We start from the raw sequence: 27,937 nt of genomic DNA, 5'->3' as shown, positions 1-27,937 counted from the left end.
GCCTCCTCTTATTCAGGAGGACAATGATGTGAAGCTCTCCAGAAAATCAGACTTTGAATTGCTTTAGAATCACAAAAGTCGTGGTCTGGGCTGACCTTGTCAACCTTGTCAAAGCTTGGACTTGAGGCTGATTGAGATACTCTGAGTGACATTGAAAATGATGTTCATTCTTGAAAACCAAAGGGTGATGTATTGAAATAATTCTGAAAAAAGAAGCGGACCAAAATTACTCTACAAAATTTGAAAACTGCGTTTTGCATTAACTCTGGTATCTGTTTGATGTAAAAAAAAATTTTTTTTTAAAGTTTGGTATTGAATTCCAAACAATTAGGTGCAACAAGAAAAGCACAGTCCAACATGTTTCACATTAAGACCGGTAGCACTGTTTATTGGTCAGGGTGAAATGCTCACCCTGGATCATAAAGTGCTGACTTGAAGGAAAGACAGAGATGACTACCCTTGCTCATTAAACCAGTTAAATTTGTGCAGCATCTCAGCATGTGGGAGGCAGATGGTAGTGGCAAAGGGAACTGACTTTTATTTCTTATTTATCAAAATCTAAGCTTATAATCTTATCTCTCAGATAAAAACCAGATTGGGAAAAAATATTTAAAAAGGTCTTTTTGCCTTTGTGTTTGTCAGATACCAGTAATGTCAATTCCAGTTCAATGTCAAATCCTGAAGTCAACTCCTTTGTAAATTCCTTGTCACTGGGATTATATTGTCTTTGTATCCTCTTTTTGGAAGCCACCCTAAATCAGTATCACATTTCCAGATGAGCTTAAAGTTGAAGCTGACCTATAACAACTTTATTAGCTTCTTATTAAATACTTTTACCAGCCTCTAAAGTGTTTTTGAAATTTCCATCATGAATGTCTGATAGTCCTCTTCAAAATAAACTCAGAAACAGGACCTGAGTTTCTGCACATAGTTTGTTTCAGAATATCTTTCTACACCTTCCAAATTGTTCCCATAAATCACACTTATTTCAAAACCTTATTTAAACCTTATAGGAGAAATAGAACATCAGTTTACCAGGTAATGAAATTCAAAACAGGAACACATTTTATGGAAGAGTTCGCAGTCCCCGTCTCACAGTTTAGTTAGTCCTTTTATTATTTGTTAACAAGATGAATGGCCACCTGTCAAAATGCAGGTTATGAAGTTCTAGCAGGAACCCAGTGTGGATTTATGTGGATCAAGACTTGGGAGGTTTTATCACCACATTGTTTTCAGCCTGGGAAGCCATCGTTTTATGCATATCCTACTTCAATTTCATTGTGTTTTTCATAGAATTAAGTTTGGCGGCATGTAGCCATAGGAGTTATTTGTGTAAAAAGACTCAAGCAGGCATCTTCTCATTTTTAACTCAAACTACTAATACAAAGTGGTGGAATGCAAACTGAGTCCAGAGAAATATCCAGTCTTATGTCTTTTCAACACTTGGCTTGAAACACATCAAACAGAAATGTCATAAAACTGTAGTTTCTATTGTTGTGTATGGGCCAGGACAGCTGTCCACATCTGGATGCTGGCGTTGCAGCTGCTGCTGCAAGTCTGAATTTCAGGCCAGGACTGGAAGTGTCTGTCAGCCGCAGATCATTCTGTTTCAGATCCAAAAAGACATTTAGGTGTAAACCACTGTCAGTCTTGCCTTCATTTTCCAAATGGTTTTATTTAAGCTTTGTATGTGAGGATACAAGATGCTTATAATTACACAGGAGCAACAGTTGTACATTCATGTAAATTCATGACCACTTTAGTCCTTTACTATATGTACTAAAGTTTGTATTATATAAAATGGCAAATATTTATGTGCAGTGTCTTGCAAATATATTCTCACCCATTGATCCTTGAAGTATTTTGTCAAAATACAACCACAAACATTTTGTATTTTATTTACATTTTATGTGATAGGTCAAGAGAAAAGAAAGGGATTTTCCTTTTTCATCTTTGTTTTTACAAATGCAAATCTGTATTTAATTGGACAGAAAAGAAGTTACAGTTGCATATCTCTTTGGGTATATCTCTACCCAAAGAGATATAAAGAAGATGCCCACTTTAAAAGATGGGCATCTTCTTCTCAAAATATCTCAAGCTCTGTCAAATTTGATGGATAGCATCTGTAAATATAAATTTTAAAAAAAAGATTTGCCCTAATTTCTCAAATTAGATCCAGTTCCAGACTTTAACTGGGCCTTCCTAAAAGTTCCAGTAAAAGTCTAAAAATCTCTGGGAACAATGCGCTTGTGTTGTTGCCAGAGCATTGTTGCTCTGGCTGTTATTTTAGAATTCTCTTAGGCTAAAGTTTTTTGCCGCTAATATCTTCCTTTCAAGACAGTTGGTATTGTAAATTTTTACTTTTGTACTACTGCACTTTTAAATATGACCACATATTATTGAGACTGCCAAAAATAAACTGGTACATGGCCTGCAGTCTGGTACAACTTACAAATTGTTGGTAAGTTAAAAGCTAGACCATTCAAAAAGTACAAACATACAGTTACACAATGCATTAGTATTAGCTGCCAGGCAACTAGAAGCTTCCTTGGGCCTAAAGTAGGGTTGCAAAAAATACTTGCTACTGGTGGTTAAAATGTTCCTGCTATACTTCTAGTGCTTTCTGAAGCAATGTGGTTCCCTCAGTTGTTTATTGTATTTACTATGTCTAATATTAAAATTAGTTTTCTAAGCTGAAATATCTAAATGTGACAATAAAAACTAAAACAGAACAAATTTTTAAGGGGGGAAATGCATTTTTAGAGCTATATTTCAATAAAGCTCTGGGTTGGAGACGCCTTTAACGAGATCTTTTGTAAAGTCAAAGCTGCAGTGGAAGTGCTGTTAGAGCTGAACTTTGGACCAGATAAACCTATATATAAAAGAAAACAAAACTCAAAGTCTTTCATAGCGATCATGTCCAATTTAAAGACTTGTTTTGTTTCCTGGAAAGAGATGAAATCTTTACTGACTCAAGTGTTTGAATCCCTGTCTAACAAAGACCTTGGAATGCAATGAGTTTAAAAATCATCTGCTTGTATGGAAACCTGCCAGGATTTACTTTGGGTGATGTTTTCTGGGTTCACATCTTGACTTGGAGACAACTCTGCTATCCTGATGCACATAACCACATCCAGATGAGGGCTGGCTTTAGTGACGCTATAAAAACCACGTTTTACTTCCACTAAAAACAGAACAATTTTTATTAGCCCATGACAAAGCCACCCATAGAGAGAGGATGAAAAAAAACAGTTGTTCTCCCTCATTGAAGAAGCAAATCCAAGACTCAAAAGCTGACTCAGTAGTTATTAAAAATAATATTCAGGTATATAGGAGCTGGCAACATTTTACCTGAACTACAGTTGCATGTGCTCATGGGTTCTTTTGGCACCAGCTGTGCCTCGCTTCCATGGGTTCACACTTAAGGCTGAATTTAGTCAGTCCAGAGGGAAGGTCTGACAATTTGAAAGATTATTCAGGGACAAATTGCATTCCATATCCTTCTTGCATGTATGCTCCTGTCAAACAAATGAGGAGTATCTTTCTGGGTCGTTAAAGCAGAGTCTCGTGGCTCTAGTTATTTCAGAGAAACAAATGTGCTGGGCCTCCTTATGCTTAGTTGAGGGGAATTAACAGTGATCCTCCAGATTTTAGGTAGAAATCCCAGTTTTGTGTCTCCATTCCTGATCTTCCTTGTCATGCTACATTTACAGGGGTGTCAAACTCCAGTCCTCAAGGGCCACTGTCCTGCAGTTTTTAGATGTGCCACAGGTACAAAACACTGGAATGTTTGCTTCTTGTGTAGATAAGTTCTCCAGAGCCTTGCTAATGACCTAATTATTCTACTGAGGTGTGGTGCAGCAGAGGCACATCTAAAAGTTGCAGGGCAGTGGCCCTCCAGGACTGGAGTTTGACACCTGTGTGCTACAAGCACAAACTTAAATTTATTTTATTCCAATTTCATTTGATAAGACTAATGAAGTACAGTAGTTGGGTTGATATTCTAACACCTCCAAACGTGCTCTATTGAATTGTTATCTGATGTCTGTGGAAGCCACATATTGAACTCATTTTCATCTTCATGTTGTCCACAACCATGGTTATGTTGACACAAGAAGATGAATAACAACATTCAGTAGGGAATAAAAAGCCCAAAGTGTCAAGTAAACACCTATTACACCATTAAAACCACCACCTTCTGATGCAAGGCTGGATGGATCCATACCTTCATGTTGTTTCCTCCAAACTCTGACCCAACCATTAGAAGGTTGGAGTGGAAATCAAGAGTCAGCAGACAAGGCAATATAATTCCTACTTGTTGTCCACTTTTACCAAATTGTAGCCTTGGTTTCCTGTTGGTAACTGTTACGAATATATGATTCTGTGTCTTTCTTCTATCTCTTATCTGTTTGCATGCACACACATAAACACGCATGCACATGTTAAGCTAAGGAAATGACTTCACAGAGGAGCGCCCTTTTTAGGGTTTAGCTAAGCGAGAGACCTAAAAGAGGAGTTGAATATTATTGTTCTGGGCCACTCTGTGCTTGTCCCTTAAGGACTCATGACAGTTGTCCAGCGCTGAAACTGTGAACTATTTATCTGTTTTTTCTACACATTGTTGCTACTTGACTTTAACAAATTGGACTGATGATTTTAACTCTGTTTTCTTGGTTATTCTAGACGATCTTAAAAAAAAAAAAGGGTCCACAGTACAGAGCATAACAATTAACATTAAGTACACACACACGTTCACCCCTTCAAAGCGTTCTGCTTGAACAATAGAGATGGTTGTGTGTAGAAAGACAAGCTGATCAGCAATTTCTGAAATTCCCAGACTGGCCCAATTTGTTCCACAACCATGCCATTTTGAAATTCACCACCACCGTGATTCATCGTGGGGATGCTGTGTACATGGTGATGTGCAATTTTCTTTCTCCGTCACACAGAGAATTTACAAACAAACCAAAAGGTTTTGTTTATCTCCTTTCTCACCAGATCATCGTTCATGTTTGTGGTCCTCCCAACATGCCCAAAGGCATTCAACTTGAGCTCCAAACAGTATCTTTCGTGGCTTTCTTCAAAAAATAGCTTTCTTGTTACCACATTTATATAAAGACCATATTTGTCCTGTCAACACATTCTCCCACTTGCAGTGTGGATTTCTGACACTCCTCAAGAGTAACTATTAGTTGGTATGGTAATGCTCTCCATGACTGGTTATTGGTGTAGATAGAGGACATGTCTTTGAAGGTCAGTAGTTGTACTCTTTCCGTTATAGGATAATGGTTTGAACTGTGAAGCTTAAGATATTATTTTATAATCAACCTCTGCTTTAAACTTCTCCACAGCTTTATCCCTGACCTGTAGGGTGTGTCCCTGGGTCTTTATGATGATGTTTGTTTTGTAAGGATCTCTAACAAAACAGCTCTATTTACACTAAGATGAAATTACTCACATGGTGGTGGCAATTGGGTTCCTTTCATTTTCACCTAATACCCAATAAATCAACAAATTCTGGGAACATTAAACTGTTGAAGTTGTGCTCTTAAATGACTCCTTGTAATCAAGAAGGATGGTTTTAAATGTTTATGTTTCAAATGAAAAGAGTAAATATCATATCACATTTTCCAACCATAACTGCTGCACATTCATTCATTTAAACCGTGGTAGGACTAATGTTTCTTTGTGGCTGATTAGCTGTAAATGAGGACAACAGTGATGATGTTGTGTGATTATACTCTTCGACATCATGGGGCCTAGAGCTGGATTTGTATTTGTAAAGGAAAATAACAACTGTACAGCATGAATCATCATTTCCAACCACAACTACCACACGATTGCTCGTGGCTTTATGCTGAGATAGCTTCATGCTGTAGAGATTTTTTTAGAATGTATTAAAATGCTTAGTAGATATTTCAAACTAGAATTTTCTCTTTTTTTGAGTTGCTTCTTGTTCCTGTGTAGCTGCTCACTGTGCTGGACACATTTATTGGACCCAAGGTAAATATTTATAATTTTTTTTTTCTTGGGTAAATGTATTTTAGATGTATATCATATTTAAAAAAAATTATATTGCTGTGATTTACTTGATCGATTAATAAGAATTTTAAGAAGCCTCCACTTATAATTTTCTAGTTTTGCTTGGGTATCAGTATGTTTTGATGCAGATGCCAAATTGCTTTAACTTCAGGCCCCTGGACTGGATGAGTTACCACATTTATTTTCCACAACGCAAAATCAAGATGATGGCAAGAGTACCATCAACATGTCAACTGACCGGTTGGGAGTTATGTTTGAAAAAAAGTATTACTTTGTCCTTCTGTCACAAACATAAATGTGTGAAGTTTACCAAACTCTGCAAAGTCTTTAACTGGAACTGTCTGCTTTAGTCAGAATAGACAGATTTAACTTTGACATGGCAGGCATCCTGGTCTGCCATAAAATTTATTTGCAAGTAGAAAAACATATTCACACCACATTAAACACCAGAGAGACTGTACATGAACGTGGTATTTTACTATAGCAATAAAACACTAATTTATTTTAGGATTTTTTTACTCATCTTTACCAGACATGCAATTAAATGTGGCTGGTCAGCGATGTAAAAGGACCTTGCTGTGTTTTACCTCATGCTTCATTCATTGGACAAACTAAAGAGCTGTTTCATTTGCGCTGATCTGTAAAAAGAGGTCATAAAACGTGGCCGTCGCTCGCTGTGTCAAACTGTTATGTTTAATGATGTGATCCTGTCTTTAGTCAACTCCAAGTTGTGCCACAATATACTGACCACAGAAATGTTCAGCTGTTCAACACTTCTCTTTATTTCCATCATTTACTATTTCCTGTGTGAAAGTGGGCACTTCATGTTTGCTTTGGCTGAAAATAGAGAGTAATGCTAGGAGAGAGAGAGGGCCAGCTTCTCCTTTACAACTTCCCTCTTTTGGCTCAGATCACCTTTTCCTGCCTCCATCTCTCCTTCACTCTATCTTTCACCACCTGTTTATGATCTTATTGCTGTATGCCTGTTCTGCCACAAGTATGCTGCAGATTTATCGCAGCTTAAGAAGGCAAAATCTGCTGAGATGGCCAAAAATTGAGTGAGTTTATGATACATGTCTTGTAAATTTGTTTGTCTCATTTGTCTGTCGAGTTGGGTTTTCCACCTCGACAGAATCCAGTCTGTGTTGGAGGAGCTGTTGTTTAAAATGTATTTATTTGTTTGTCTTGCTAATGTGGGAATACAGCTTCAGTCCTAAAGGAGAAGTATGGTTGTTTTATTGTACAGATGGTAGATCTACATAAAATTCAGATTATAGCACTCTGTTTGTTTGAGTGAATGGTAGCTTACCGAAACCATTTTGGATCCTTGACCACCTGTTTACACAGTTTGCTGGTTTTACTCCTGATTATGGAGTGCTGATGTTAACGGTTCTGTTTTTACTACACCCAGCTTTCCTGTAATTTACTATAATTGATGTGGCACATAAAACTCACACCCTAAAGAGAAGGAAAATAAGGCATTGACTCGTTCGCACATCCTGTAAATCCTAAATTATTTTAAGGAACATATCATGGTTTTGTGTTTCACCTTAATGAACTTTCTCCTGTAATAACTACCACTTAATCCTTCCTTGTCCTCCCCCTCTCTGCTCCATAGAGCCTTGGGTGCGATGAGTATCTTGGATCTGGGAAGGTGGTTGACAAATGTGGCGTGTGCGGAGGTGACAACTCAACCTGCAGGCTGGTCTCAGGAGTGTTCAAACACAGCTTGTCCAAGATTGGCTACCACAAGATCGTGGAGATCCCAGAGGGAGCCACAAGGATCAACGTGACGGAGATGGTGAAGAGCAGAAACTACTTGGGTGGGCAACAGAAACAGACCTTGATGACAATACAGAAGATTCTCAACTTTGTGGAATAGTATTAGTGTCTGTGGTTTTGCTTTGCATGTTTACTTTAATCTGTACACCTGAAAGCTGAGGAGCTAGACTTTCTTATCATCTCTGAAAGTGGTACTGAGCAATTATTTTCAACTCTCTTTGTTGGATTTTAGCTGATTTTTCATTTTTCTTTAGTCCAGTCATTGTATTTTAACACCATAAGAAGGAGTATAGCTGCTAGAGTATTTTAACTTTTAGATAGTGCATCATCAGTGGATGAATAGTAGAGGAAACATCAAGCGAAGAATGAACCTTAGAAACATGTTGTGCTTAAATTGATCAACTGTTGGGCAAACTTTCAGTTTATACTTGTGGACATGGCACTGGTTCATCCCTTGAGGTTAAGAGTTTTTGGGCTGTACAGACTCTTAACCTCTTAACCTGTTGCAACTATTGGCATTGCTGACTTGCAGCAAGAGGTTTCTGGGTTTGAATCCCAGCCTAGAGTCTCTCTGCATGGAGTATGTTCACCTGGGTTCTCTCTGATTCTCTGTCTTTCTTCAACTGTCGGAAACATAAATGTCAGGTTGATGGATTCTCTGGATTGCTTGCAAGAATGAAGGCATGCTTATTTCCTCTATGCGTCTCTGTGTTCCCCTCTGATGGGCAGGTGGCCTGTCCACGGACAGCTGGCGAAAGCGACGCTGTAAAAGATGAACAATTATAGACAATGGATGGATGTCTATAATGGCCGTCACTAAAGCTTCTTGAATAGAGAAGTTTTAGTATCTGCTTGTTTTATTAAGAGCACTGCATTTTAAGTCCTTTTTTACAACAGTATAATGGTCCTTGAATATTTGCAGTCTGGTTTACCAACTGAAGATTTAAATCCAATCATTAATTTAACAAGAATGAGTAGCTATATTCAGTATTTTGACAAATACTGTAAGTTGGAAACACGGCAGAGTTGGAGTTCTCATTCATTCTAAATGCACGCTTTGTTTCCCTCCAAATAGAACGTTTAATTTTCCATCCTGCTTTACAGTTTTTGGCTGCCGTCTACTTCAGTACTTTCCTTTATTTTACTCCTGGTCATATGTAGAAAAAAATTGAAATCTATCTCCTGCACACACTGTTATGACAGCAGTGAAAATAAACCTCATAAGGAGTGATGACACAGACTATTAATCATAAATGTAACATTTTTAAAATTTAGATGATGTGATAAGTTTTAAAAAGTTATGGAAAGGCCTGTAGGAAAAACTTGAGACAAAATGCCACAAGTTCACAATATTTACAGAAACGTTAGCTTAACAAACAAAACTTCACAGCATAATTCAACACAGTCAGCAACAATTATTCCTGCTACTGCTAAAATTAGAAAATATGTGGTTACTTACAGTTGCATAGCATTATCGATGAGATTTGTTAATTTGATTTTGATACAATTTGATTGTGTTGTTCTGCTCTCTAAATAGCAACACCAGCAAAATAAGCTAATATCAGCTGCTTAGTTAGTCGGGCTATCTGCTGTGGCAGTAAGGCTGTGGTCTTAACTTCTCCTCTGTAGTTTCAAACAATGTTACCTTAATAACTCTATTTAAACATTGTTGTGTTTTTCATGTATTCGGAAATCAAAGAGTGAGGGCTAGTACTGCTTGATATCTACTTCCAAAAAAGTCTCTCTTGTAAGAAAAGTGCAACTTGTGGAAACGTTTCTTCAGACAAATGACTCGTAGCTGAAAAAAGACGGTCACTCCAGCATTTTGTTTGACATCTCATTTAAAATAAATCTGAAATCATCTACAATGTCCACACTATGTCCTATTTTCTCTCCTCTCTCTCCCTGTCTCTGTTTCTCTTGATCAGACTCTGTTTTACACTGCAGATATCTAACAGTGCTTTTAGTTGTCCAAACACTCTTTTACAAGCCAGTCTAATGTTACACTCCTAATGCTTTTCTAATTGCCTCTTGCATTTAATCCACAAAATCAGCAGAAAACATCCAGGGAGAGTTTGTTATAGGATTTGCATGAAAGATTTTGCGAGCATCAGGGGACTGAAACAGTAGTCAAGAATATTGGTGTTGAAAAACCAAACATTTCCTCAAGCATTTAGCGGTGATTCAGTTTTGAGGGTGTATAAACTGAATACTTCATAGTTTCTTCATTCTGTAAAAAGAGCAGTTCAAATGCTTTGATAAAAAACTCAAAATGAATGTGACATTAATGTTCATAATTATACGTAAACTTCTGTACAGAATAACATTAATGTCCGTGTGTATGAGAGCCATTTTAAGATGTTTGTGTGCATGTTTCAGACATGCATCTGAAACATGCATAGTTTCAGATGCATGTCTTTTGTTTTCTTTTCAACAAGATTTTGCTATAAGTAATACTTGTAGAGAAGATTTGTGTGTAATATTTATTGAGAAGATTGGTTTGAGCTCAGAGTTGTTGTTGGTGATTATATGGTCATTAATTTCTGTCTCTTGCAGCTCTGCGAAGCCGTTCAGGGAGATCCATTATAAATGGAAACTGGGCTATCGACCGACCGGGGAAATATGAGGGTGGAGGTACCATGTTCACCTACCGCAGACCCAATGAGATCAGCAGTACAGCTGGGGAATCCTTTCTTGCTGAGGGCCCCACCAATGAAATTCTGGATGTTTATGTAAGCAGAAAAATAATAATTTATAAAAAAAAAAACGTTCTCTTCAGTTTAATGGCATGAGTTTGACTTGAGACCGCAAAAAAGTTGAAAAGCATGACAAAATATTGTGAAAGTTTTTTAGCCTTGTCTTCAAAGTCTCCATCACTTTTCTTTTAGATGATCTTTCAACAACCAAACCCTGGGGTTCACTACGAGTACATTCTCCCCTCTGAGAAAACCGTCAAGCCTCAGCAACCAACACAAACAGCAGAAGGTGAATTACAGCTAACTCTGTAGAGAGACAGAGAGAGACACTTCCAGCAGATAACTGAAAGGCTAGTTTGATTTTAAATCATTGCTGATAATTAATGACACAAAGATTACAGAAATAGGTACTAATGCTTTTTTCCCTGTAATCTACTTATATTAAAGTTCTTAAAAGAAAATGGAATATGCTTTAAGATCGAAAGGTTTAACAAAAAATTGAGATCAGACATTTTAAATGACAGTTGATGGTGGTGATGGCTGGTGCAGTCTGGTATTTTTTCTGTTTTGTGCCTCCAAAGAATCTGCGAGAGGAGAGGATGAGTATACGCAGCAGATCCACACGCAGCAGGAGAACTTCAACTCTGCAGGTGGGGGAAGATATCACCCACATCTTCCTGACAACCAGGTACCTGCTGTGGTTCCTCCAAGACGTGATAGGGAGTACAACTGGAAACTGACTGGTACCACAGAATGCAGCTCCTCCTGTGGAAAAGGTTAGAGAGCTCAACTTGAGCATATGGTTTACTGTGTTAAATTTCAAGCAAATGTTAATGTTTTTGCTTCCATCGTGACTATATCATTGGCCAAATTAGATGTTATAGCCAACGCAGAAATTTTTCTCAGGTTTCAGAAATTCAATCTTCCGCTGCGTCCACCGGCTGAATCACGTCGAGGTGTCAGATGCTTTTTGTGAAAGCAGCAGCCGCCCAGGTCCACAGGAGGAGGCCTGCAACTTGCAGCCCTGCCCAGCATTGTAAGGGAAATCACTTCTGTTCTCATTGGCTAATTTCTGGTAATTACCTCACTTGAAGAACATTGTATTTAATACACAGCTAAAAAGTAAACTCTAGGTAATGATCAAAATCATATCCTTGGAGTCACTATAATCAATGTCACTATTGGGGTTGAATATTAATTATTTTAGAGACTTCTGTACCACATGGTTTCAGCTTTCATTATTGAAGTGATGGAAGTTGGTACTGTATACATGTTTTGCTGCTGGGAAACTTTGAGTTCTGTTTTATTTTAGAATTTTACTTTGATGCAGTGATTGAGCAGTGTTTACTGATGGATGGTGGCGCCACTTAACAGTAAACTGTACTCTGTGTCTCCCCAAAATGATTTGCTATTATAATAATTTGGGGTGTTTTACAGAACCGAGTCCACTCTTTGGTTTGCTATTTCAGAACTTGTGTATCTTGCAATGCCTGTACTTTCCCATGCAGTCATCCTGAACATTCAGTTTTGTTTTGCATAATCTGAATATCATAACTTTTACTGGTGAGACACATCTCTAGAAAAATACATATTTTATGCAGTATTACTAACATTAAGCTTTCATTGGATTAGTTGGGATATCGGAGAGTGGTCAGAGTGCAGCAAGACCTGTGGACTGGGCATGCAGCACCGGCAGGTTCTGTGCCGCCAAGTCTATGCCAATCGCACCCTCAACGTCCACATGAGCCGCTGTCAACACCTCGAGCGACCCGAAACGGCCAGTACCTGCCAGCTCAAGATCTGCAGTGAGTGGCAGATCCGCTCTGAGTGGACATCTGTGAGTGAAAACAGTCCGGTGGTATGACTCAAACATGAATTATTCATCCGGTGACTTTAAGCTTTGAAAAATTATTCCTATAAAGAAGATCATTTTTCATAAGTTTACCTTAATGATTACATTTAATAAATTAGCTTAGTGTTTTTACATTGCCGTCTCGTCAGTTTATTCATAGGTATAGCGAATGAAACTCATTACAACAATGAAGAGGCAACAGTCCCTGTTGTAACCAAGCAGTCTGTGTCTCCATAGTGTTCGGTGCCATGCGGGGTGGGTCAGAGGTCAAGAGAGGTGCGCTGTGTCAGCAACGTGGGTGACTTCGTTCCTGATGAGGAGTGCAACATGAACCTGCGACCCACCAACGTAGAGAACTGCGACATGGGAGCCTGTGCCAAGAGCTGGTTCTACACTGAGTGGGGAAACAGGGTAGGAGAAGAAACAATTAGATGCTATAGAGTTTTTTTCACTTTTATGAACCTTCTGTATACAGCATCCAGGCTTACCAGGTATTACAAAATGTTCAATTTGAATTTACTTTTTTTTTTTTTTTTACTTTGCTGTTTTAAGTTTGCTCACCATACCCACAAACTTTTTCATGTTTGAAATGATGAAATACATAAAAAAGCATGAAAGAAAAAAATCTATACAAGGCAGCCGAAAGTCTGTACCTTCAGTTTTAGTTTATGAAATAGAAATTAGTCATTTCCCCAGAGAGGAGCAGGAATTTGGGGAAATGCTTTCTAAAATCAGAAGCTTTCTGACCTTATAAACATGCACCCTATGGAGAGATTTAAAGGTTAATTTTTTGCAGTGGTTTGAGTAATGAAGTAAAGTTCTGCATTCAGTGCTGGCAGACATTAGAGATAATCCTGTCAACACTGCTTCCTGCAATGCATTGCACAATAATGAGATTTTACAGTAAAACTTTCCACCAGTTATTTTTTGTTGTTGGCGGTAAAAGCATTAGACAGCCATGCAGATATTCCCCCAGTCTCTCTTTTTTTCTATAACATCAAGCCATGGTTTATGTTTGCTTCTTTAACTGCACAACAATAATGTAATGGTCAAGACATTGCTCAAATGACACTGTCTGTATCACCACTTAATCTCTGGAAGTAGATCTGAAATTTCATTTCTTACATGCTGCTTGCCCATGTGGTGGAGTGAAAGAACATAACATACTCATCCTCCTTCATTTGGCTCCTGCATAAAGGGAAAAAAATGTAGGAGAAACATTAAGAGAAAGTGGCTATAGTTTTACCTAGTAAAACAATCTGTTACACCAGCAGATGACTTATCCTGATAGAGGATCATAAAAAGAAAAAGTAATGGTAAAGGAATGCATTTTACTAAACTAAGCTACTTTATGAACTTTATGTTCACACCACAATTGGTTGATCAGTCAATCAAGTTTATTTGTATAGTGCATCTCAGCAACAAGGCTATTCAAAGTGCTCAAAATCATAAAAACACAGAAATACAAAGTCATAGAACACACAGTCAACAATTGAAGCATTACATTTTGTCAAGTGCCATCATTGCACATGAGAATATTGATTAATGTTTCATTTCACATGTTTCAAAAGCAACTCTAAGCATGAAGGTTTTCCTTCAGTTTTAAAGGTACTCATTAGTATTTCCTTTAGCCATGTTATAAACTGTGTTACTTCTCAACTTTGAGTATTAGGAAACACAACTTTGAATGCCTTATTGGCAGAATAAGAAGCGCTTGCAACACAGTTTGTTTCTTTGACTGTTATTAGACGCCTGCTATGGTTAGAAATGTTCACAGTCTTCATATAATTGTATTATTTATATATAAGCATTTATATATTATTTTTTTCTTTTAAACTAAGAAGAAAAAATATGTTTTTGATGACAAACCTGCTGATTACTAACCCACATTAATTACAATTTGTTTTCCCCGAAGTGTTCCGCTGAATGCGGGATGGGTGTCCGAACCCGCAGCATTCTTTGCCTGACCAACCACATCAGCAGCCTCCCTCTGGAGGGGTGTGGCAGCGAGCGGCCTGCAGACTCCCAGGTCTGCAACAACGGTCCCTGTGACAATCGAATCGAGTGGTTCACAGGTCCTTGGAGCCAGGTAAAAAGAAAAGCAAAAGACTTTACCAGAAAAATGTTGGTATTTTGTGTTTTTCTTGTGTCTGTTTACCATTTCTTTATTTAAAATATTGCATGCTGGGTTTTTTTAAACCAGTGCTCTGCAGAATGTGGCACAGGCAGTCAGCAGAGGTCAGTGGTGTGCCTGATAAAGTCTGATGAAGGATTTACCGTCATGCCACCCTATGAATGCTCATCCTTGGACCGACCACTCAGTCAGCAGAGCTGCAACATTAAGACCTGTGGGGCGAAGTGGTACCACACTGACTGGAGTGCGGTGAGTAAAATTGCAACAAAAAAAATATATATACTGTGTACACATATATATATATATATATATATATATATATATATATATATATATATATATATATATATATATTATTTTTTTTTTCCAGATTTGACTCTAATTTATTGTAAAGGGTTTTTTTTCTATTATTACCTTTTTTTGCGACTGTGTGCTTTACTTACTTATTCCTGTTGCTGCTCTACACTAGGAATTTCACCTCTGAAATGCAATTAATTAAAGGATTCTTGAATTTTGTCCAGCCGCTCAAAATCAGTTCATGGGCCACAAGTGGCCCCTGGCCCACACTTTGGACACCCCTGCTGTAAAGTGTTCCAGTGTTATGCGTATTTTATGCATACAGAATTTGTGCCGGCTGTATAAACTGCACGTAAATATTTTTGTTGAAGCAGTTCTTACTCGATCCACTGATTTATGCCCTTCTCAGTGTTCAAAAACATGTGAAGGAGGTTTCCGCGTTCGGGAGGTGCGCTGTCTGTCAGACGACATGCTGTCCTCTGAGGCCTGTGATGAGCAGCTGAGACCAGCGGACAGGGAGGACTGCAGCCCTGAGCCCTGCATACCTCAGATAGGTCAGCCAACGTTTACTACATTGTCTGGAATACCACTGACAGGGGATCAGTATCTCCTGATGATTTCAGCATCCTCCTGAACATATGTTCACTGTAGTATCTGCAATGTTGAACTTGTTCCATGGAAATTCATTTTCATTTGTTTTGAAAGAAAGATCTCAATGTGGAGGTTGCCCTGATAACTAGTGATTTTTGTTTTTGTTTCCTTCAGACCTGAACTGCAGAGACAAGTACTACAACTGCAACGTGGTGGTCCAGGCTCGCCTCTGTGTTTACGATTATTACAAAACAGCATGCTGTGCATCATGTTCACGCATTGCACACAAACAGAAAGTACACCGAGGTCACAGCTAGCACCGACTTCCTGACGATCCTAATTCACACCCACTAAAGGCTCTCTGACCCTGAGCCTACCTGGACAGACATACATACAGACAGGACCTTTTCCAGAAAGGACCCTCGTTAATGTTAAGAGGGATGAAAACTTGAGAAGGACCATTTGTGTTGGATCTTTTACAGGTTGCTGTTGGGGAACAAAAAAGGCTACAAATCATGTGTGACATGAATCTAGGTGCTGGAAATAAGGAACGTTATCCGGATCAACGAGAGCCACAACAAACAGAGGAATCAGAAAAACTTGTTGGTTTCTTGTTCCTCAGTTTGAGATGAACCGTCTGGCTCTTGTGCATCACTTTGTCCAGAGGAGACTGCCAGTAAACCCTCTGTGGAGGATATATTCTAACAAAGTGGAAACTGTCCAGCATATAATAAGCGGTTTCACATCCAGCCTCACTAACATCGGTTCATTAAACTGAGCTCAGCACAAAAACATTCCTTTCATAAACAAATTCTGTGCATTAAACCCTCCGTGGGGCTAACGACGTGTCCGTTCCTACACTGCCCTGAGATGTAAAAGCAACTTTTGTAATATAATTATCTGTATATGTGTTTGTGTATAACAACGTTTGATAATTTTTTTGTTTTTTTTAATGGTTCTCTGACCCTCCCACGTAACCTAAAAGGAGGGGGGAGTCCTCTTTATTTATGTATGTGACTCTCCAGGGTGGATGCTACTTTATCGGCCACTGGTGGTTTCTTTTCAGCTGTTCTGCCTCTAAGCCAATCACAGCCTCTGAACTGGATGTGGGCGTCCCTCTGCTGGATGGCAGAACCAGATGCTCCAAACACTGGTGATTTTTGACAAATTGAAAACATGATATTTTTTTTTCTTCCCTGTGGGTCATAAACAATAATTGAAAATGTACACACAACTTTTAAAATATTATTAATGCTTTATTGATATAGCTGCATTGTACAGATGGCTTGATTTGATATGTCTGTGGTTCATAAATTTCTGTTTATAATTTAGCTCTTTTTACCTTAACAATGTTGTTTATAAACTTTCTCATGTAGTACCTCACAAGTGTTGAGCATTGTTATTACTAATCCCCTCTCAATTTACCTCTGGCTACTGATTAGAGGTATTTCAATAGTTGAGATTATAATTAAGACGTTACACACAATTTCAGACCTTCATTTCTGTGAATGAGACCCAAAAAAGGTTTGTCTGCATTTTAGATCTTCTTCAGCTTAACAATACTCCACTGATTCTCTATTGGGTTTTGGTCAAGCTGGTTTGCTGGCTAGTCTAGGACAGAAATACTGTTATTAAACCAGATATCTGCACTTTTGTCAGTATGGATAAGTGCCATGTTCAATTCCTTTCGAGCAAAGGAAATGAACATTTCCCTAAAAGTTGTTGAGAAAATTCTGAACAGCTGCACTGACTTCGGACTCGATGAACCAGTGAACTCCAGACACGACTCTTTAAATCTTCACTAACTTTACACTGAACCCTAATCAAGTTGTACTCTGTGCATCTCCACTTTTCTTCTAATCTCTGGATTTCTAAATGAAATGCTAAGATTATATTAATCTGAAAATCTGAAAAGATCATACCTTGATGTATGTGATTCCAGATGGGTTAAAGCAAAGAATGCAGCAGCTGTAGTTTATGTCCTGGACATGTCTATGTGTGGTGGATCATGAAGCACTGACTCCAGCTGCAGGCCACACTTTGTAAATCAATCCCAACTCTTGAATATTTTTTGTTATCCCAGCCTGGGTGAACTAATTTTCTCTCTAAAATAAGCCATGGGAGGATGCAAATTGTTCATTGATCCTCACCTTTACCCTGTTCTCCGTCTCACCAAAGGAGAAGCTTGTGTATGCATCTGTGTGAATAACAGCAGAAAAAAAGAACGGTTTCAGATTCAGCATGCCATCAATAGATTTGGTTTGTTATCATAAAAACTCAAATATATGAATTAATTCAACCATTTGTTCTTTTTGGGGAAAAAAGTCAAGTAAATGTGAAAAAAAACCCACAATCTATTCTCTATTCTTTTTTTTTGTTTACCTTTGAGGATGTAATTTACATAGACTATGTTTAAAAACGTGAAAGCTATAGGTGGTATGGGACTCATAAACCTTTTCTAAGAAGATTGCACTTTTCTGATGGTGGTTGTTGGTGGATTTCACATTTTTGGTGAAGATTTCCCTCATTTTCTACAAACAGACTCTGTGAATCGGTCTAGTGGCGGCTTGTTGCTGCCCCAAACGGGTCAGATGTTCAAACTGAGCGCTCATCTCCTGTTTAAATGACAAATTGTGGCATGTGGGTTCTTAAATTTATTTATCTTTTTCTAGTTTGACCTATGTTTAACCATTGGCAGGTGCAATTTTCTAGTCAATATGTGCTATCATCTGAAAGCAATCTTTCCTTTTGAAACACGATGTTCTCCTTTCATGGCTACACTTTTTCTCAAAAACATGCTAAACAATAACTTAAAAAATGAAAACCTCATGGATTTGACATAGTAGAAACTTTAGTAGTTATACTAAGACATTAACACAGTTTACATTTATTTAAACTGTGTTTAAATAAGCACAGTTTATTTAAAGGCAAGTGAAAGATTTGGATTAATATGTAAAAATGCTTCACACATCCATGAAGCTACAGGTTGCTGCATGTTTGTCTTCAATACATTTTGTCCTAGAGTTGCAGGTCACTTACCTTGTAATCCTCAACAAATTTGTCGAGAGCCAGTGGGAGTTTGGAGTTTATTATCAATCCAAGAGGAAATTATATTAAATAATTTCTGTTTTTCATTGAAAGCAAAGACTTAACTATATTACTTTAGAGCCATCTAGTGGATAAAGTTTGCACCAACATGCAGGACTCCTGATTTACCTCCTGTGTGAGCAATGCTCCAACCTAACATGTTTCATATTTTAGTAAAGGTTTGAATATTTTTTATGTAGCTAATCAGAAGGAGCAGAATAATGAACTGAAGTTCTTTAACCACTGAACTCATTTTTAAAATTTTAATGGTTGCATGTTGAATGATAAATGTTGATAGCATGTCAAACGCTACTGGAATTCATTCTTAGTTTTGACCAAAAAATACATACATTCTTGAGTGTAAACAGCTGTTGTTTCATGTTGTAACAAGAAAATACTTTAATTCAGGTCCCTTTTCATGCCAACGTCTGTTTTTTTGATGGTGGAATGCTTAAGCAATGAACAAACATGAACAGAAGCTTTTGTTTTCAGTTTTGGTAAACTTTCCTAACTATTTTAAAGATATTCTTATGTCCTGTTTTTTTTTTTTCTTTCTTTCTTTTACAATCTTGATCCAGGCCTCACTTATTTTTGGTTGCATGCTGTACAATAGGAAATGCCAAAATGGTTTGAAAAGTTATTAACATATATTTTAATAACTTTTTTACTAACAGAAATTTGTATTTAAATTTGCTCCTCTTTTTTAGGCTTTTGAGGTTTGTATCTATCAGCGTTCCATTACTAGAAACTGAGTTTTTGTTGATTGTGCTTTTTCAAAGTAGTTCAAATTCAGTCATTCTGGGTGGAGAGGGTTTGTGAAAAGTTCCCAGACATGCATTTATTTTAAATCTCAAATATTCCATTTTAACACTTTGTATTTGTTTGTCATGTTCAAAGAGAAACCGCAACTGCAGTTACAAGCCTTTTGCAGCTTTTAACGGGTTTTCTTTCAGTAATTGCTGACATTTAGCTTCACCCAAATTACCCTAAATCCTGAAAAGCTTCCATGTGTCTGATGAAAAATAGTATTCCAGCAGCATTATGTTGGAGTGTTAGGAGCCTCTAAAGTGCTACTTTTGTTAGTTTATTTAAGGGTCCCCATTAGTTTCTACTTTTCTTCCCAGGATGCATGCCTCAAATATTGCAATAACATCACGCTTTTAGAAAAAAGACAATAAAATATATTTTTATAAGGTGCTTTTTAATCTGTAATTAATGTAATTAGAGAAGCCAACATGCTCCAGTACTAAAAAGCTCTATACACAACTGTTTTTTTTTTTTTTTGAGAATGTTAGCTGGAGGCAGAAGTACGGTAATATAAAAGTAACAATAGAGGCTTGTCTAATATTAACATGTCTATTGTAGGGGGGGTGTCTTTTCTATATGTAAACTAAAATAATACTTTCTACTCAAACTGCAAGCAGGACTTCTTATAGCCTTCTTTCAAAAACAGTTTTCCTCTTGCCACACGAGCTGTATGCAAACTAAAATGGATTCCTGCATGTGGAAAAGAGTAGCTGCATGAAACACAGCACACAATTTCCAGTGTTTCTGATAAAAAATCTTCTGTTTTAAACAATTACTTAGAACTAACCAAAGAAAAAAAAAAGTTGATCTGCAGAATGTCGACAAAACTGAGATGATTCACAACTTTATCTCTAAGTCTGTGTAACTTCATCAGTGCTGCAGTTGGCAGTGTACAAAGCCCTTTGAGGTCATAACTTACGCCCCTGTCCAAGTAGCATGGCTTCCAGGCAGCTTTGGAACAAAAAGAACGGATTTCCACATCTATGGCTCCGCAACAGTCAGACTTAGTCACTCCAAAGGCCAAGTGGAAGAAAGACTTTTGCACCAAAGTAAGAATAGGACACTCTCTAGCACACCGCAGGGAAATAGAAGACGGATGTAATCTAAGACTCAGCAGTAGTCAAAAAACTATAACAAGAAGAAAAAGGGCAATAATCTCACTGTTAGTTTTGGAATTGTGTCTTTATAAATAACCACAGACAGCCACATGGCTGACTAGAATATGAATGTGTGTGCAGTACTGCAGCCTCTGTTCTCCTCCTTTCAGCAACACCATTGACTTTGGGACTAAATCATCTCAGTTCTCAGTAAAAGGCAGCTAACACCTTCAGGGTATCATTACCCAGTCAGTAGACTGGCCTGAAATGACATCAGGATGGAATATCTCAGGAGAATCGGAGTGAAACTGCAACAAAAGTGCTTAAAGAATGAAAAAAAAAATGACTTCCACTATTATTTTCCTTATGTTAAAAATTTGCTGTAAGACCTACATTTCCCCACTGTGGGATAAATAATATTTCTAGTCTAATCTATTCTGCTTCATGTTTGGACAATTCTCTTCTCTGGTTTTGGACACACCCTGAATGTTTCTTGTTTTCCAGCTAAAATTCCAAAAATTATTTCAGCTCGCTAAATACCAGAAGAATGAGAAACAGTGCTTGCATATACTCAGATTGCTGCACCTTTAAAAATTTAAGAAAGCCGATAATATGCTGCTGTGGTTCATACATTTCTGATCGGTTAATCAAGACATTTTTATTTCCCTCCCAATCTATCTATGAAACGCTGCTTCCCTCTGTGATGTAATTGAAAACTCATAATAAAAACAATCTAAAAACCATCACTATATCAGGAATTTTTTTGGACCTCCACAAGTTTGATTCATAGTTCAGTACAATTTCAAAATTCCTGAACATTTCATATTTATCTTTTCAGACACATTAATGCAAAAATAAGCAGCATGGGAATATCAATTCATTATATTTTTTGGAAAAGAGTCAGATTCTGTGGAAGATATGAACATATTTTGGTGCTGAATGAACACATTACCTCTAGACTAAACGCAAAAAGAACTTGTGGCTGAAGAGTCACAAGTTCTTGACACGGGCTTAAACTCAGGAAGGAAGATGCCTGAAATGACTTTCTGTGAATTTTCATGCAGCATTTCCACTTTTTAACAGGGACAATATTCCAACAGAAGCTGAGCAATAACTCCTCCCACTTTCCCACTTTCTGTCTGCTGAACTCTCACCCGGCAGCTGGGTGTTTCATCCTGGTTTTAAATGGTCTGATTTTCAGCAATAAAGCTTTAAATGATGATTCTGCTACAATGAGTATTTTAAAATCTAGAAAGATCTGCTACAAACTCCATGGAAAGGCTTCATTGTTGCAGATTTTAAAATAAGTTTTTCTAACAAACTTCTGTGTATTCTTGCCTTTTCAGAATATTGACTTCAGGAGTTGTTTTATTAGACATTTTCTTTAAATTCCTTCACATTCTACATTTTCTGCAGGATATCATGCATAGTATTGTCATTTTGGATCATAGACAGTAATTTTATAATTGCATTACACTCAGAATTGCTTGTCATGGCTGCTGATGGCAATTTTTTTAATTGACTCAAATACATTTTAACCTCTGAAAAAAGCAAGGAGCTTGTCAGTGACATTTGATTTTATATTTTATTTTCATGTCTTCCCTCTTTGAAGAAATGTGAAGCCTTTCTTGGTTAATTTGGTGATAGACATTTTTTCTTTCTTTAGACAAATTTCTTTGTGACATTTGATCCATGATGTAACAGCATGTAAGTTTATAATAAAGCACAATAAGTAACCTCTATGAATGCCAAAATGTGCTATGTTTTTCTTAAAGAACATTTATTGAGGTCTGAATTTAGCCAAGAGGAATACACATTTGTGGAAAATATATCAATTGAAATCAAACACTCCTTTGTCATTCCTTCAAATTGAAACATCGTCTCCTAAACAGGGAAACCTCAGTCCAGGCTTATTAATGCTCCCATTCCTCTGAACATAAGAACACCTTTGCTTTTTTGTTCTTCAAGTTAAAAGATTGTCCACATGCTCCATCTAGTGCAGACAAAACATCATTTCACGGCATTTAAATCTGAAGTGTGTGTATCCAAACCAAAGTAACAATTAAATCAAATTAAATCCCAAAATGGTTTTACGCTGTAGAAATTTGCAGCCTCTAAGATGAAAACCGCTCTTAGTTTTCATCTCGACTTCACTTCTGCAACCTTTAGGGATTACAAAGTTTGTAGCAGAACAACCAGCATGTTTAATGAGCCTTGAGTGAGCAGGGCACTGTGACCTTTGCCCTCCCATTCAAAGTGGAAAGGGAATCTGAAAGCTAATGATCTGCAGCCTCATATGTTCATATTTCATTTTCAGGCTCTTGGTTTAATCATCAGTTTTTTTCTGACACTTTTCCAGAGAACAACATGCTGAGATGACTTTGTATGAAGGCTCATTTTTAATGGAAGAATAAAGTAAAAATATATTCATGCAACTATATGAGATATAAAGATGCATCTTGATAAACTAGAATATGATCAAAATGTTCCTTTGTAGTAATTTATTTTAAAAACTGAAAATCACATATATGGACTCATTATATCCAGGCCAGCTCTCCCTAGTGTGCACCATATGGACATAGTTGCTGTCGTTTAGTTAATTATTGAGTATTTTCAGAAGAGTGGCACACAGTGCACTCTCGCAATAATTTATAATAATGTCGAAAAGTTCATTTATTTCTGGAATTCAAATAAAAAGTGAAAATCATTGATTGCTTGCACACATTGTCAATTTTTAACAATATAAATGGTATTTTAATTTTTTCATATAAAGTCATGTATGTTTGAAATCCATCACATATCGGGAGGAGAATGAGATGCAGTCTTTGTAGCTCCTCATTGAAGCAGATTTAACTTCTTATTAATTAACACTTTCCAGAGCCTGCATTGGTTTCAAGTCAGCGTGAATAGAGCTTGCAGTAGTGCAGTAACACTATTACATTTTCTGGTTTAATAATACAGTGTTATTTGGCTTGATTAAACAATTTTAATGATCATGCGCATCATAAAATGTGCCTATTTATAAATCTAACACCTTGTAAAGTTGCCAAAGTGTAAAACTGAAAAAAAAAACAGATAAATATTGATGTGTCACCAGGATATGGGTAAAGTATGAAAATGAGTGCAAAGTTGTTTGCCAGATAAACCTACAAAATGATCAGTGTTTTTCTACCAGGAATATGTTAATCTATTGTAGTCTGAAAATGTTATTCCTTATTAGCATGAGTTCAGTGGATTTGTATAAGAGCTGTAGAGCTGTTAACCCAGCCATGAGTCTCCTCTGGGAAACGGCTAACAACACTCCACAAATTCCCTGAACACACAGCTGAGTGCGGCTTAAAACTGTGTATATTTTCAGAATAAATGGTGAAGCGAGGCAAATGATGCTGTAGGTAGCACATTTAATATAAGTTTGATATGAAAGACTGCCAAGATTGTAAGTGGTTGAGTCCCTTGAGAACAGGTCACAAGTGTTTTGCTGCATAAATTGCTAACATGATGAGCAACAGTCATTTTGTGGGATCAAACACTGTCCTCACTTTCACAGTCAAAGATTGTCCCTAAAGATTTTACATGTTTTTTTTCTGAATACAGGCATTGTACAAATTTATAGGACCATGCAGCTTAATGTCTATAACTCACATAATTCACATAATTCACCCAAAGTGTGATGAAATTGTCCACTTGCTTGTTGAGAATTATACAGTTTAACTCTCTGTGGGTTTTGTCCGTTGGGGGTCTTTTCATTTGTGCTGTTAGATGTTCTGGTGAATAAGTGTAGAGAAAAGCTGTTAAAGTCCCGTTTTTCTTCTTTGAGACTGTCTTAAGATGTAAAGATCATAAGAATAAACACCACAGTTTCCCATCATTTCGAAAAATCAACTCAGTTCAACTGAATTTAATTATGTACCAATGACAGTAAAAATCAGGCCCTTTTAAAACAGGCAGGAACAATTAATTTCAGAAATATATGATCAAATAAATCTACAGCTCCACAATCATATAAAAAGGTTAAAATTATATTAAGCACATTTGAATTTGATCATAGTTATAAAACAAAGCAGTGAAATTCTGTTTATAATGCAGGTTGGTAGAAAGTTATTTGTTCCAGGTGATTGTGTCAAGTCAGTGACTTTCCAGCAACACCCTGAAAAAGCATGTGGTGAAGGTGGGCAATTAAAGCAACTTAGTTTTTAAATTTTTGACTAAAAATGTGTCAGCACTGGATAGTTGAATCGTGGTGATAATAACGTTACAGCAATATTTCCTCCTAAGCAAGCATGTGGCAAGATTAGCTGGTTGATTGCATCCAATCATTGACTCCGCAGTAATCCCTCCTCCTGAGCTCACATGCGGTGACAGTGGATGCATTGAGCCATTAACTTTGTGGCAATTGCTCCTCCTAACCAATCATTAGGCAACATTAGACAGTTGAATCAATAATTTTCCCTGCAATCACTTCTTTTCAGCAAGTGAGGACAATGAATGGTTTATTGCATCCGGTCACTGACTTTGCAACAATCCCTGATCCTGATTAAAAAAAGAAAACGAACAGCTCTCTAAGGACTTAGAAACCTCTAACACTAACAGGGGCATTATTAGTGGCAATCTGTTGCAAATTACTTGGGGTTTAAGAGAAAAAAAGACAAATTAAATTATCACTTTGCTGCTGAGTGCTTGCAAACTAGATAAGTAGGATATTTGACAGGTCACCAGCCTTAAATGCTAATTGGCAGTCCAGCTTTGCCAGTGCACGGCTGAGACAATTTGGAATGCATTCAGTCTCTAACATTTTGTGGCAACCACCTAGATAACACAACTTTTTCCAAATATCACTGTATTGACAGATTTGAAAACAATGGTGAGTGAACTCTGACATTTTTAGGTTCTTGTATTCCTAAAACTAACAATTAAACACCAAAACACACACAAGCAGCTGCAACAGAGTAGAATAAGTTAATGCAAAGCTACAGACAACCGATCTGCCAGAGACGCACATTAGTGTCTGTACTTTCTGCAGGATCACTATCTCTGTAAAAGTCTTAAAGGCCAGGAAGACAGAATATCTTAAACAGGGTGGAGTTGTACCAAGAGCGACATAAACTTGCCTTAGGCGGGTTATTCAAGCCTGCAACACCATCACCTCACAAAGAGACAAAAAAAAAACAAAGAAAAAGATGTCCGTTGTTGTTAACCCTCTGATGCATGAATTATGATCCTTTGTGTCAGAATTTTTTTTCCATTTTTTAAAATTCTTTTCTTAAGGCATAAAAAAGGTAGGAACATTTTTTTGTAAAAATAAATTTTTTTAAATTTTTTTTTTTTTTATGTGATCAATTGTAATTTTGTCCAAATACAAAGTTGTTATTTGAAAAATACATCAGTAGTATTGTTCCTTAGGGGTTATCTGATGTCACAATATTTCTTTTACTTGCAAGAGTCGTCTACAGTAGAAGGAGGGACCGGGTCGGTTCTCATGCTTTTTTGTCTGTCGGCCATATTGTATTTAACAAAAATAATTTCTTGCATTTGCAGCTGATGGCCAGTAGTTGATGGTATATTTTATGATGCATTAGTGTCCACTTCAGTGGTCTGTGTGCATTTATAACATAAAAATCCACAGGAAGCACAAGAAAATGGCTTTTAGATAGCTGTCCACTGTAGTGACCACTATGCATGAAAGGGTTAATACTGTGAAGATAAACTGCTGAGTGGCATAAATGTAAAGATGAATTGTCTTTGTCATCTATTACTTATTTCTATTTAATTATTTTTTATTTTAATGTAATTAAAGCTGACAAGTGTTAAGTGTAGAAGTGACTACTACAAAGTAATGATCGTAAAATTATTTAGTCAGAAGCCCTCTGGCAGGAATCAGATCTTTAATTAGTTGGTAGTCTGTCAGCTCTTATTTCATACATTCATATTTTTTTCACAGCCAGGATTTATTTCATTTCACAGAGTATATGTATCACTTCAATTCAAATATGTACTCATCATAATTCATGTTTAAATGTATTGCTATTATTCCTCTTTAAAAAACAACTAACAGGAAGCCTGTGTGGAGTTATCAGGTTCTCCAGTTTCCCACTGATATACTAGTTGTAAAGTCCAAATCCTGTTTGTCTGGCCATTTCTTGCTTCCAGTAGAAGTGTTGTAAATGTAATTGAAGATGATTATGTCTGTATGTGGTCCAGTGACAGGCAGGGGAATATGCATTCTGCCCCATTGACTGATGGTGAACCATTGAAAGGAAAAGAATAGGTAGATATTGGTCAATAATGCCATAAAAGAGATACAACTGTAAGGTTCTAGCAGAGCTGCAGCTTTGTTAAAGATAAAGTGGTCAATTTTATCAAGCAGTGAAATGATTCAGGTGAGTTTTTCACATGTTAACAGAAGAAAGAGGTGCAGCTTTGCTTTAAAACAACATTGTCAGGAGTTTCACAGATGATTATTACAGATGACTGGAGATAGATGATGCAGGAGGCTCAAAATGATGTCATGAAAGCCAGTCAAGTCAGACATCCAGATCTAGACTGGACTGTCAGCAGGATGGTCACACATATTATAAGACAAATTTGTTTCTATTTATGAGATCAGCTGATGTTTAATGTGGTAGAAAAGAACTACTGTGAGTTGTTAAACATGGTGGTGACTTTTACCATTTTTTGGTCAGAGAGGAAATTTTCTATTTTATTGTATTTGAAGCCAAATAGGATCAACATTGCTATTCTAAAACACCAAATTGCAGAACATGAAAGCTTTCTCTCAGTTGCAGCAGACAGAGAAGTGCTTGATGATCAATTTGTCAATCTGAAAGCCCGACAGAATAAAAATGCTCCAAGAAAATTGAAAGATCAGTCAGAAAAGCACAAAATTGTAGCTTTTTCCACACAAGGCAGCAGAAAACCCCACGCTGTCATTACCACCTGGCACACAGTTGCACAGAGACAAGATGTAGTGATTTATTATGAAGAGGATGATGCAACACATTGCATGTTTTGCTTAGTAATCATAAAATGTTTTGTTGTCATATGGTGCTCTGATTCACATCTAGTTTCACTGTGGAGTTTTATTTTCATCACCAACATGTCTAGGTTTCATCTTGGGAGAAAAATAATACTAATTATCAACTGGCCATTTCTGTTCCTCAGAAATATGATTTCTGAGGAACAGATACAAATAAAATATCTTCCCAGAAATCTTTTTGGGGGTAATTTTAAGGATTATACACTTGATGTCAATGTGAAAAGATCATTTCAAGTTTCCAAATAGTTTGCATCTTTACTTTTCATTTTGATTTACTTTTAAATCACACAAGTGGGACAAGCTATGTAAAAACACCTCAAGTCTCACCAGGTTCTCGTGGTCTGCAATTGCACATCTGACAAATACTAACGTTCCTCTCCTCTTGATACTCTACTGACCCCATTTTTTTGTTTAGACAGACCTTCAGTATTTTGGGACACTGCTGTATAGGTAAGAAAAACTGTACATCTAAGGATGAATTACCATAAACAGTAGAAAAAATATAGTTTCAGAAACATC

At 37.1% G+C, this 27,937-nt stretch overlaps 1 protein-coding gene across 3 annotated transcripts in view; it reads left to right on the top strand.

The window, feature by feature from the left end:
* The window catches only part of thsd4 (thrombospondin type 1 domain containing 4), a 43,369-nt gene extending 22,641 nt beyond the window's left edge, over positions 1 to 20,728 (top strand). For all 3 annotated transcript variants that reach the window (XM_032561331.1, XM_032561332.1, XM_032561333.1), the window contains 11 exons: positions 7,661 to 7,865; positions 10,381 to 10,556; positions 10,713 to 10,809; positions 11,102 to 11,296; positions 11,427 to 11,556; positions 12,153 to 12,357; positions 12,610 to 12,783; positions 14,288 to 14,461; positions 14,576 to 14,755; positions 15,213 to 15,357; positions 15,569 to 20,728. In XM_032561331.1, the coding sequence (XP_032417222.1) occupies positions 7,661 to 7,865; positions 10,381 to 10,556; positions 10,713 to 10,809; positions 11,102 to 11,296; positions 11,427 to 11,556; positions 12,153 to 12,357; positions 12,610 to 12,783; positions 14,288 to 14,461; positions 14,576 to 14,755; positions 15,213 to 15,357; positions 15,569 to 15,711 (1,824 nt within the window). In that variant the 3' untranslated portion in view covers positions 15,712 to 20,728. The remainder of the gene's footprint in view (positions 1 to 7,660; positions 7,866 to 10,380; positions 10,557 to 10,712; positions 10,810 to 11,101; positions 11,297 to 11,426; positions 11,557 to 12,152; positions 12,358 to 12,609; positions 12,784 to 14,287; positions 14,462 to 14,575; positions 14,756 to 15,212; positions 15,358 to 15,568) is intronic.
* The last annotated feature ends 7,209 nt before the right edge of the window (positions 20,729 to 27,937 follow it).

The sequence above is a fragment of the Xiphophorus hellerii genome, chromosome 4, assembly GCF_003331165.1.
Source record: "Xiphophorus hellerii strain 12219 chromosome 4, Xiphophorus_hellerii-4.1, whole genome shotgun sequence".
Taxonomy (NCBI): Eukaryota; Metazoa; Chordata; class Actinopteri; order Cyprinodontiformes; family Poeciliidae; genus Xiphophorus; species Xiphophorus hellerii.
This window is presented reverse-complemented; position numbering and strand designations above follow the sequence as displayed.